Here is a 13,009-nt window from a genome sequence, read left to right on the forward strand (position 1 = left end):
AACTACAAGCAAAGAAACCTGACAGTTCATCTGTCCTAAATAGTCTTAAATTAAAGGTAAATGTTTCATTTCTCTTCAATTTTTTAAAATATTCATAAATTAGAGGCCCTGATAAAATTTTTGTTTTGCATTTTTAAGACCTTAGAATAACATTTGATAGGAGAACTATCAAAATAAGTTCTACAGTTGAACTTTAGTGGTCAACAGCAGCATTGTCCAATAGAAATATAATTCAAACCACAAGTGTAATTTTAAAGTTTTTAGTAGCCATATTTTTAAAAATGGAAAAAAACAGGTGAAGTATTTATCTTTTAAATTTTTATTGGAGTATAGTTGATTTATAATGTGTTAGTTTCAGGTGTACAGCAAAGTGAGTCAGTTAAACATATACATATATATATATATATATATATATATATACACTCTTTTTCAAAAAATTTATTTTTAATTGAAAGATAATTTCTTTACAGTATTGTATACACTCTTTTTTTAAGACTCTTTTCCCATATAGTCTGTTACAGACTGTTGAGTAGAGTTCCCTGTTCTACACAGTAGGTTCTAATTATTAGTTATCTATTTCATATATGCTGGTATGTATATGTCAATCTCTATGTCCCAGTTTATCCTTCCCCCTCTTATCCCCTGATAACCATAAATTTGTTTTCTACTTCAGTGACTCTATTTCTACTTTGTAAATAAGTTCATTTTTACACTTATTCCACATATAATCAATATCATATGATATTTGTTTTTCTTTGTCTGACTTCACTTAATATGACAATCTCTAGGTCCATGCATGTTGCTGCAGATGGCATGATTTTGTTCTTTTTTATGACTAAGTAATATTCCATTGTCTCTATGTACCACCGTTTCTTTATCTGTTCCTTTGGTGATAGACATTTAAGTTGCTTCCATGTCCTGGCTATTATAAATAGCACTGCATTGAACATTGGGGTGCTTATATCTTTTCAAATTATGGTTTTTTCTGGGGATATGCCTAACAGTGGGATTGCTGATTCTATTTTTAGTTTTTAAAGGCTCCTCCATACAGTTTTCCATGTGGTTTTACCAGTTTACATTCCCACCAACAGTGTAGGTAGGTTCCTTTTTCTCCATACCTTCTCCAGCATTTGTTATTTGTAAATTTTTTGATGGTGGCCATTCTGATGTGCTGCAGTCCCTGGGGTTGCAAAAGTCTGTGGGGTTGCAAAGATTAGGACATGACTTAGTGACTGAGCAATAACATTCTGACCAATGTGAGGTGATACTTCATTGTAGTTTTGATTTGCATTTCTCTAATAATTAGTGTTGTGAGCCTCTCTTCCTGTGCTTTTTGGCCATCTATAATGTCTTCTTCGAAGAAATGTCTATTTTGATCTTCTGGTCGTTTTTTGGATTGAATTATTTGTGTTTTTGATATTGAGCTGCATGAGCTGTTTGTATATTTTGGAGATTAATCCCTTGTCAGTTGGAAGTTATTTTTAAAAACATAGTTAACGCAGTATATTGAAAATTCTGTCAACATGAAGTCAATATAGAACTTGAGAATCGAGCAAAAAGGGATTCCATTTAAACATACTAGGAACTCTGGCAATTCAGTAAGAAAAAATCCACATAATCAATGGAAAAAATAGAGAAGAGACCTGAGCAGTACAGAGCAGAATATACAAATGACCAATAACCATGTAAAAATATACTTAACTTCATTAGTAATTTTGACAACACAAAACCACAGTGCAAAGGAGAGCTGGGCACAGCATCAGAAAGACTAAGAACAGACTAGAACACAATTTGCACCTCTGTAAGTTTCTGTCACAACCTCTGACCACAGGAAAGCTTTAGGGGGTAAGGCCTGAGGCTACACTTACTCTTTCCAAATGTCATGCCACTTTACCTTTGGTGAAATTTAATCAAGAGCCATACAAGGAAGGAAATCTGGGAAATACAGTTCCCAGTACAAACAGCTTGACAATGGAACAATCCAACACAACGAGATCCTACTCTATACTTACTCTGCCTGCCCAAATGAAAGAAGCCTGTTGATATCAAACACTGGTGAAGCTGTGGCATGCAACTGGTACTGTGTGAGAATGTAAATTGATTCACTGCTGGTGGGAGTATAAATTGGTAGAACTTTATTGGAAAACTGGCTTTCTTTTTTAACTGAAGTTAAATATGCATAACCTAATATCCAGAAAAAAAAAAAAACACCATGTATTAAAACATTAGTAGAAGCACTGTTTAATAATAGCCAAAATCTGGAAACAGCCACACACGATCCAATGAGAAAATGAATAACTGTGATATAGTCATCATGGAATCTTAGGACTCCATGAAAATGAACTGCAGATGTATGTGATTTAGCTGGATGCATCATACAGACACAAAGGAATGTATTGCATGACTACATTCATATCAAGTTCAAAACTAGACAAAATTTATGGTGTTAGAAATCAGGCTTTTAGTTTATACCTTTGGCGACATGTTTTGGAGAGTATAGAGGGAAACTTCTGGGGTGCTGGCTAGATTTTATTAACAGCGTCATGGTAACATGGGCCTACTTTATGATAAGTCCATTCAGTCATGCACTTATGATTTGTGTGCTTTCTGTGTGTATTCATGATATACTTGAATGAAAAAAAGTTAAAGAATAACTTACAAACTTTAAAACATTATTGACATATTTTACATTCTTTTGCTTATACCAAGTCTTTGGTTTCCAGCGTGTGTTTTATACTTACAGCACACCTCAAATCAGACTAGCCACATTACAAGCGCTTAGCAGCCACATGTGGACTAGTGGCTACCTTACGAGACATTAAAGGTCTAGAACCCCACCATTTCAGAGCTTCTCTGAGTTTAGATTTTTCTTTCAGTTCTTGCCTTGGAATGTCATGTGGAAAGAATAGGGGATTATTCTTCCTGAAGACCTCATATTAATTTTACTGCTACCTCTCTTTTTATGGAATATTTTCTATTTAAAACAGATGGTTGGTTTTGTGTGCAGGTTCACAAGATGCCTAGTAAGCCATCGTTTTGGATATTTATTCTTACTGCTTTCTTGGCCACTCTTCACATGACCACCTTTTTCTAAAAACAGGCATTTTATTGATGTCTGATATACATATGAAAAGGGCATGTATTGTAGGTATATATTGCTCAGTGAATTTTTGCGGAGTGAACACACCCATTGTGTTCAAGAAACAGAACATCACCCATACTCCAGAAGCTTCTGCCTTGTGCCATCTCCTGATCACTGCCCCCAAAGCAGAACCCAAATTATAACACCATTGGTTACTTTTACGTGTCTTTGAACTTTATATAAATGGAATAATAAGTATATACTTTTGTGTGGCTTCTTTTGCTTCAAATTATGTTTGAGAGATTCACTTACTTATACTGTGGACTGTAGCTAAAATTCTTTCTTTCTCATTGCCATGTAGCATTCCATTGTATGTTAGTCACTCAGTCATGTCTGACTCTTTGCGACCCCATGGACTGCAATCTGCCAGGCTCCTCTGTCCATGGGATTTCCCAGGCAAGAATACTAGAGTGGGTTGCCATTTCCTTCTCCAGGGGATATTCCCGACCCAGGGATTGAATCTTGGTCTCCCACATTGCAGGCAGATTCTGTATCATCTGAGCCACCAGGGAAACCCTTTCCATTATATGAATATACCACAATTTATTTGTCCATTTTACTGTTAATGGACATTTAGGTAGTTTTTCATTTTTGGATAATTAATTATGAACACTTCTATGCACATCTTTTGGTGACTGTTATGTTCACATTTTTTAACATATGACAGAGTGGAAATACTGTGCCACAGTATAGGCATACATCAGTTTAAGTAGATAACTACCAGTTCTCCAAAATGATATACCACTTTGCACTCAGCTGAAGCTATGGGTTTTAGTTATTGTATGTTGTCATCAACATTTGATATTTGGGTTTTTAACTTTTTGTAGGCAAGGAGGTTGTTGTAGTCATAAAGGACCTTTTTCTGTTCTAATCAGGTTTTAAGCATAAATGCATGGTATTTCATTGTGATGCTAATTTGCATTTCCCTGGTGATAATTAAAATTGAATACGTTTCCTTGTGTTTGTCTTTGAATATCTTTTTTTATGAAGTGCCTTTTAAGTCTCTTGCTCATTTCTCTGTTGTATTTTCTTATTTTTTCTTATTTATTTGCAGGAGTTCTTTGTATATTCTAGATGAAAGTCCTAAATTATATTTGTATATTATAGCTCCTATCGCTTACTCTATAGGTGGCCTTTTTACTCTCTTAATTATGTCTTCTGACAAGTTACTAATTTTAATGTAGTCCAGTTTAACAAAACATTTTCATTTATGTTTAGTGCTTCTTTGTGTCCTGCTAAAAAAGTCTTTCCCTGCATCCAAGGTTTTAAGTATATTCTGCTGATTTCTTCCAAATATGTTATTGTTTTATCTTTCATATTAGCTCTACAGTCCATCTGGAATTACATTTTTGTGCATGGTGTGAGATAGAGGATTTTAAGGTTTCTTATTTTCTATATGGATGTCCAATTAACATTGCAGCACTGTGTCATCTCCATTATAAATTAGTGACTTTAATTTATGAGTCTGTTCTGGGCTATCTGTCCTATTCCATTACTATACAGCATTTTTTTTTAAGAAATGTGGTATTTGTGTGGGAAGTTTTTAATAGAGGAAATTCCAGAGTTAAGAGGAATTACTTTGTTCAAAATAACTTAGAAGCAGTATTAGGCATTTGTCCTTTACCTAGAAGAAGAATATCAGTAATAGAGCCAAGCTTAGGTATCACAATCTTTTAATTTCAAAGATATAAAGGGTTATCTCTAAATTGTTTTAATGGTACATCTTTATGAATAAGTGATGTTTAAAAGTATATATAATTATATATATACGCATATGTGGAGGTAGATTCTATTATGTATACTATATAGAGATATAAATTATATAAATATATATTATATGTACCTATATAGAGATTCTATAAGGTATACTATATATAGGCAACATTAGAAATTATATATATATCTATATGTAGTACACATTTATTAATATGTTATTTCCATTATAACACACAAAAAAGTTGGGATTAAAAAGGAAATCATAAGGAACAAAGAGAAATTCTAGTACTTTCTTCCTACACCTTTCTGTCAGCCAGTATGGGCTAGATTATGTGTACTAACAACCCTCAAATTTCAGTGGCTTCAAACAACATGGGTTTATTTTTCTCATGCTACGAGTCCATTACAGTTTGGCTTTAACACTCGTCTGCATTGTTCATACTCTGGCACCCAGACGGCCTGAGCAGCCGCTTTCTGGAAGCTTGCTTGTCCCAGGAAAGTAGGGAAACGTGATGGGGGATCAGCAGGTAGAGCCCCTGCCTAGAGGTGGCACATGTCACTCCAGCTCATGTTCCGTCCAGAACAAGATGCGTGTCCTCACCTAAGTCAGAGAAGAGAGATGCTAGCTTTGTGCCCAGGAGAAAAATCCTGTGCAGAAAGGAACTGTGCAGGGGAAAACCTAGAGTATTTTCAGATCAGGTCAGTCGCTCAGGGGTGTGCGACTCTTTACGACCCCATGGACTGCAGCACGCCAGACCTCCCTGTCCATCACCAACTCCCGGAGTTCACTCAAACTCATGTCCATTGAGTCGGTGATGCCATCCAACCATCTCATCCTCTGTCATGCCCTTCTCCTCCCACCTTCAATCTTTCCCAGAATCAGGATCTTTTCATATGAGTCATCAGTATTGGAGTTTCAGCTTCAGCATCAGTCCTTCCAATGAATAATTAGGACTGATTTTCCTTTAGGATGGACTGGTTGGATCTCCTTGCAGCCCAAGGGACTCTCAAGAGTCTTCTCCAACACCACAGTTCAAATGCATCAATTCTTCAGTGTTCAGCTTTCTTTATAGTCCAACTCTCACATCCATACATGACTACTGGAAAAACCATGGCTTTGACTAGACAGGCCTTTGTTGGCAAGGAAATGTCTCTGCTTTCTAATATGCTGTCTAGGTTGGTTGTAAGTTTTCTTCCAAGGAGGAAGCGTCTTTTAATTTCATGACTGCAGTCACCATCTGCAGTGATTTTGGAGCCCCCCAAAATAAAGTCTGTCACTGTTTCCATTGTTTCCCCATCTATTTGCCATGAAGTGATGGGACCGGATGCCATGATCTTAGTTTTCTGAATGTTGAGTGTTAAGCCAACTTTTTCACTCTCCTCTTTTACTATCATCAACAGGCTCTTTAGTTCTTCACTTTCTGCCATAAGGGTGGTGTTACCTGCGTATCTGAAGTTATTGATATTTCTCCCAGCAATCTTGATTCCAGCTTGTGCTTCCTCCAGCCCAGTGTTTCTCATGATGTACTATGCATAGAAGTTAAATAAGCAGGGTGACAATAAACATACTTAACGTACTCCTTTCCCAATTTGGAACCAGTCTGTTGTTACGTGTTCTTACTGTTGCTTCTTGACCTGCATACAGATTTCTCAGGAGGCAGGTCAGGTGGTCTGATATTCCCATACTTTCAGAATTTTCCACAGTTTGTGGTGACCCACACACTCAAAGTCTTTGACATAGTCAATAAAGCAGAAGTAGTTGTTTTTCTGGAACTCTCTTGCTTTTTCATTGATCCAACAGATGTTGGCAATTTGATCTCTGCTTCTTCTGCCTTTTCTAAATCCAGCATGAACATCTGAAAGTTCACAGTTCACCTACTGTTGAAGAAACCCAGCTTGGAGAATTTTGAGCATTACTTTACCAGTGTGTGAGATGAGTGCAATTGTGTGGTAGTTTGAACCTTCTTTGGCATTGCCTTTCTTTGGGATTGGAATGAAAACTGACCCTTTCCCCTCCTGTGGCCACTGAGTTTTCCTAATTTGCTGGCATATTGAGTGTAGCACTTTCATAGCATCATCTTTTAGGATTTGAAATAGCTCAACTGGAATTCCATCACCTCCACTCGCTTTGTTTGTAGTGATGCTTCCTGAGACCCACTTGACTTTGCATTCCAGGATGTCTGGCTCTAGGTGAGTGATCACACAATTGTGATTATCTGGATCATGAAGATCTTTTTTGTATAGTTCTGTGTATTCTTGCCACCTCTTCTTAGTATCTTCTGCTTCTGTTAGGTTCATACCATCTCTGTCCTTTATTGTGCTCATCTTTGCATGAAAAGTTCCCTTGGTATCTCTGACTTTCTTGAAGAGATCTCTAGTCTTTCCCATTCTATTGTTTCCTCTGTTTCTTTGCATTGATCACTGAGGAAGGCATTCTTATCACTCCTTGCTGTTCTTTGGAACTCTGCATTCAAATGGATACACCTTTCCTTTTCTCCTTGGCCTTTCGCAAAAAACCGTAACCTCTGAAATGACAGATTTCAGAGCATACATTTACTGGATTTGTGTTTGTCAAAGAAATAAACACACAAAGAAAAATCCTTTTAGTTTTTCTATTCCATGTTACTTTTAAAACCCTTCAGTCTTGAAAAATGAGTCTCCTGCAATTAGAAGCATAGCAGTCTCTCGCTTAACCTCTTCAGTGGCATCTCTGCACTCATACGACCTACATACCTAACATGGCCTGCAGCCCCTACCTTTCAAGCCTCATCTCGCACCGCTCACCCCATACCTCAGCCATACTGCCTTTCAGTTCCTTGAAGCAGACATGCTTCTACTTCCTTTTTGAGTGTGTTTCCTCGCTTTTCCTTGCTTTTAACCTGCTTACTCTTTAACTGTTGGATCAATGTATCAAACATTTCCCCACTCTGTGACTCCCGTAGTAAATAGAGTCCTTTCTTCTCTAGTCTCAAAATACTCTGTACTTTGCTTCTAGAGAAATTGTTCTTGTTTTTAAGATCAATTTTTGCACTAAGTATTCAATCTGTTTCTCCAGTTAGCGTGCAAGCTTCAAGTTGATTTTGTTCACTACTGTGTGCTGCTGCTTGTGTTTAGCCTAGTTATTAGCATGTAATAGCATAGCATTAAATCCTGAGTTTGATTACAGTTTTATGTCTGTGACATTTATGTAGTCTATACAGGGAATGTCTGAGACATTTATACAGTCCATAGGAAACGATTTTCTAATAAGTTAATCACAGACAAACTGTAAATATACTCTTGCTCCATGTCTCTCTATCTTGGAAAGCCTTAGAGGTTCCAGAGAAGGAATACATTTCACATTCTCTCTAAATTAGAATATACCCTTCTTTAAATTTTCATGGTTGCAATTTTCTTTCTTCTCCTTCTTGAGTGACAATTTTATTTATATTATTTTTATAAATATATAAAAGTTTATTTATATAAAATTTTATTTTATAAAAATATGTGATTTTATTTATATTTATGAAACCCTTACAGTTAGGGGATATATACATTCAACATAAATGGTAGTAAGACAGCTCAAATAACAAGTGTATTATGTAGATATAGTGAATAAAATAAGCTGTGTGATATTTAGCTGGGTTTTCCTTAGCTTTCTGAAGATGGCACTGAATTACCAAAACATGGTATGATTTATTTTTTGTGACACTTTCCATCAGCAAAAGGGCATATAATGCGTGGAAAATGCTTACCTACAAATTTATATCCCTCACTGTTTGTCTTCATTTACGTAAGTCATAGGAGACTTTACTCTTTCCTGTTTCTCTTTTCAGAAGGAATAACACATTTGATCACCTTCTTGTTGATATATTTAATTGTGGACTATCAGTGCTATTCTTCATTTAAAATGAAAATGTTCTAATAGAGATATCTCCCATAACGATAAGTGTAATGGTGGGATTGATAGGGTGATATGGACATTGTTACCTATAAGCCTCTGATAGTTGTTTTTTCACTCTAGAAGACAACCAGGCTGTCTATAAATAAGGAGTAAGGTTAAAAGGATCATAAATAGAGCCTGTCTGTTTATTCAGCTAATGTTTATGAAATATCTCTTTTGAAGCTGGGGAAACTCAGAAAGAAATGAACACTTTGTATGTAGCTTTAAATTTTTGCTTTAAGTAATAACATTTTGATAAGAGCTGAGTTTCAGTCTTTTGCTGTGTCAGTTTTCTCGCCTTTGGAAAGGATATGCTAACAACCCATCTCATAAAGTTCTATAAAGAGTCAGTAAGATAATGCATATACAGCCCTTATCCCAAGGCCTGACCTAGAATGAGTACTCAGTGTATATTGCTGGGAATGATTGAGGGCAGGAGGAGAAGAGGGCATCAGAGGATGAGATGGCTAGATGACATCACTGATGCAATGGACATGAACTTGGGCAAACTTTGGGAGATGGTGAGGGACAGGAAGGCCTGGCATGCTGCAGTCCACAGGGTCACAAAAAGTTGGACATGATCGGGAGACTGAACAGCAACAACATATGTTGGCTGTTTTCTACTGAGAGACTTGTCCACAGTTAGCCTCTTAACTGTGTCTTTTCTTTTTTTGCTTCCTGCTTGTTTTTTCCATGTTCATGTTGACCTCAAAGTAAAATTCTGAAACAGATCTGACTATGTATCACTGCCTCTTCAGTGCCATCTCTGTTGTTTCAAAAATAAAATCTCAAATACATGGATAGCATTTGGCACCTTACCATCTGACCTCGACCTTTCTACCAAACTAACTTCTGCCTTGTCACCTTTGCTAAACTGCAGCCAAAATAGGCCCTACGAATCAAAATTCACTGCCTTGGCTTGTTCCCTTTTCTTCTGCCTACTGTAGGCCTCAACCCCTCTTCTTACACTCAACCTGAAGAAACAGTTCTCTGTGGGAAACCCAGAGATCGCTCTTATTCTTCCAAAACAGAATTTTTGATCCCCATGATTTATAATTTTTTGGCACCTATCTCATTATTCGAGTTAATGGCATCTGTCTTGCTCTCCCACTAGCTTGAGTTGTTTAAGAGCAGAGACCATTACTTATTCATCATAGTATCTCTGAAACCTAGTAGGCACGCAGTAGAAGCTTGTTGGAATAATGGATTGAAATTCAGTTTAATTTTGTTTTGATTTCAATGTGTCTTTATTATTCTAGGTTCTGGGCCTGGTCCAAAATATGAGTGTTTTCCAGTGTCCAAAATGTAAACACAAAACTCATATTTTTGGTGCTGATGGTGCAAGGAGACTAGCACGGACCCTTGATCTTGATATTCTAGGTAAGACCACCGGATATTCATTTGCAAAGGAAATAGCATGGTGATGAAGATCATCTCAAAGTGATGAAATGCTTTTGGCTTTGTGTTTTGAATTAAGTTAGCATAGTGCACTTCTCTGTGTTAATCTTTCTTTGGCTTTTTGTGATACTTCATTAGTGGAACACATTTTGAATAGGGGGTTTGTTCTGCCAATTACAACTCTTGCTGTAGATGAAAACCGCCCATAACCTGAATTTGCAAAGCAAGTTTTGTGGTTTGAGTGCTCTGATTTGAAGCCCACATTTTAAATAATGGTCTTCAGTTTGTTTGCTAAGTTGGGAAGACATCTCTTAGTATCAGCAGAAAGTGAAGGTGAAAGTCGCTCAGTGTCTGACTTTGCAACCCCATGGACTCTATACAGCCCATGGAATTCTCCAGGCCAGAATACTGGAGCGGGTAGCTGTTCCCTTCTCCAGGGGATTTTCCCAACCCAGGGATCGAACCCAGGTCCCCTGCATTGCAGGTGGATTCTTTGCCAGCTGAGCCACAAGGGAAGCCCAAGAATACTGGAGTGGGTAGCCTATCCCTTCTCCAGTGGATCTTCCTGACCCAAAATTGAAACAGAGTCTCCTGCATTGTGGGCAGATTCTTCACCAACTGAGCAGACATATACAGAAATACCTATTTCATATGTTGTGGCAGTCTTTGGAAGTGTCAGTTCTTGATGTGCGTGGAGAAATGCTTTCCTGATCAGTTCTGAGTGTATAAGTCCTCTGCTCCAGAAAAAACGACATTTACTGTTTTCTGTAATCTTTTTATGCCATGTCTATGAAGATGGCACCTGAAACTTACCTTGTCTATACTGTTCATGTTACTGAATTGAAGAATTAATTAGTAATTGAAGGAGAAGTAAAATCATGTGTTAAAGGAGCAAAACACAGATTTTAGATAAAACATTAAAAAAAAATCCACAAGCAACTTAATGGACTTTTTAGGGAACATGTTTTGATATTCTGCATATGAGTTTCTATTCTGGGTAAAGGCAGATGTTAGCTGCTAAATAATGGAGTCACAGAGTGAATTACCAGTTTTAGGTAGTTAACAATATTCCTTAGAGATCAAGGAATTCAAAACATTCTTTATTATAATTAGTTTTCTAAAAGTTGATGTTAAATGTGTTATTGTTTTTATGCATTGGTACTATAGCAGCTACCACAGTACCAGGTGAATACTAATGATATATTTTGATAAATTTTTATAATTAAAGATACTAATTTTATTCTGCAACTGTTTCTCATTTAACTAACCTAGGAAGTTCAGTTTCCCAAATCTGCATAATAACAGCAGATTGATATTCACTTATATAATACAGTAAATGTGTAATTACAATGGCATTATTGAATTATGCTGACAGTATTATAATTTCCTAATTTGTGAATGGGTGGTATGATTTTGTAAGTCACTTATTTGGAATTTGAAACATGTCTCCTAGAGAAACAACCTACAGATGGAAGTTACATTTTAACCAACAGCTCACAAATGTATGCATGCATTCTGAGTCACCTCAGTCGAGTCTGACTCTTTGTGCCCCTGTGAACTGTAGCCCACCTATGGACTGTAGCCCGCCAGGCTCCTGTCCATGGGATTCTCCAGGTAAGAATACTGGAGTTGCCATGTTGCCAGTGGCAACTGCAGTATTGGAGCTGCCAATACTGGAGGGTTGCCATGCCCACTTCCAAGGGATCTTCCCAGGGATCAAACCTGCATCTCATATGTCTCCTTCATGGCAGGCGGGTTCTTCACTACTCACAACACCTGGGAAGCCCTGCAAATCAAATGTGTAGTTACCCTAAAAATATATCAGAAACACTGATTACTGATCACAGAAACTCAGCTAGTGCTATAGAGTGTTGTATCTCAAACTCTTACGGGAAAAATAATTTAGGGTTCTAACGTAGAGCACATCTGCTCCCTTTAATATGATCGTGGGGCCCAGAGGGCTCTCCCATGAAGTGGAACAGGGGCTCTGATGATGAAGAGGTTGGAATTGGGAACAAGGAACTGAAATCAGGAAAGTGCTCTCACAGCTGTGACCTCCTGGCTGGGTGACACCCCCAGGACTCTTATGTGTCCTTTACTGACTCTCTTGCTGCCTCTTATTTTCATCTAGGGAGCTGTGTTTCAAATGATTATTTGGTAAAATGGCTCTTCAGAATTTTATCCACATTCAGCTTGTGGTGGTTGTTGTTAGTCACTGAGTCATATCTGACTCTTTGTGACCCTATAGCCTTCCAGGCTCCTCTGTCCATGGGATTTCCCAGGCAAGAATACTAGAGTGGATTGCTATTTCATTCTTCAGGGGATCTTGCCAGCCCAGGGACTGAACCTACTTGGGAGGTGGATTCTTTTTCTTTTTTTTAATTATTTATTTTAATTGGAGGATAATTACTTTACAATATTGTGATGGTTTTTGCCATACATCAACATGAATCGGCCACAGGTGTACATATGTCCCCCCAATCCTGAATGCCCCTCCCAAACTCCCTCCCTACCCTGTCCCTCTGGGCAGGTGGATTCTTTACCACTGAGCCACCTGGAAAACCCGTATTCAGCTATAGGGATGGTTTATACACAGTAATTAAGGTCTCAGATCATGTCACAGAAACCTCTTTAACTTATGTGTCTGAAGTGTGCTTCCTTCAGCCCTAGCCCTTCAAAAATACTTGTCAAGGCCAGACTGAACCTCAGCAACTCTCACTACCTTTACCCCACTTTAATTTTCTCTGTGCACAGCTGTTAGTCCACCGCCACTCTCACTGTGCCATCTACTCTCTAACAAGGTTTTCCCCATCTTAGTCTCCTCTTCTGCG

General features: G+C 37.6%; 1 protein-coding gene across 1 annotated transcript in view; it reads left to right on the top strand.

The window, feature by feature from the left end:
• The window catches only part of NUBPL (NUBP iron-sulfur cluster assembly factor, mitochondrial), a 229,892-nt gene that overhangs the window by 199,159 nt on the left and 17,724 nt on the right, over nt 1-13,009 (top strand). Inside the window, exon 9 of the mRNA XM_004017882.5 lies at nt 10,040-10,160. Within this exon, the coding sequence (XP_004017931.4) occupies nt 10,040-10,160 (121 nt within the window). The remainder of the gene's footprint in view (nt 1-10,039; nt 10,161-13,009) is intronic.

This window comes from Ovis aries, chromosome 18 (assembly GCF_016772045.2).
Source record: "Ovis aries strain OAR_USU_Benz2616 breed Rambouillet chromosome 18, ARS-UI_Ramb_v3.0, whole genome shotgun sequence".
Taxonomy (NCBI): Eukaryota; Metazoa; Chordata; class Mammalia; order Artiodactyla; family Bovidae; genus Ovis; species Ovis aries.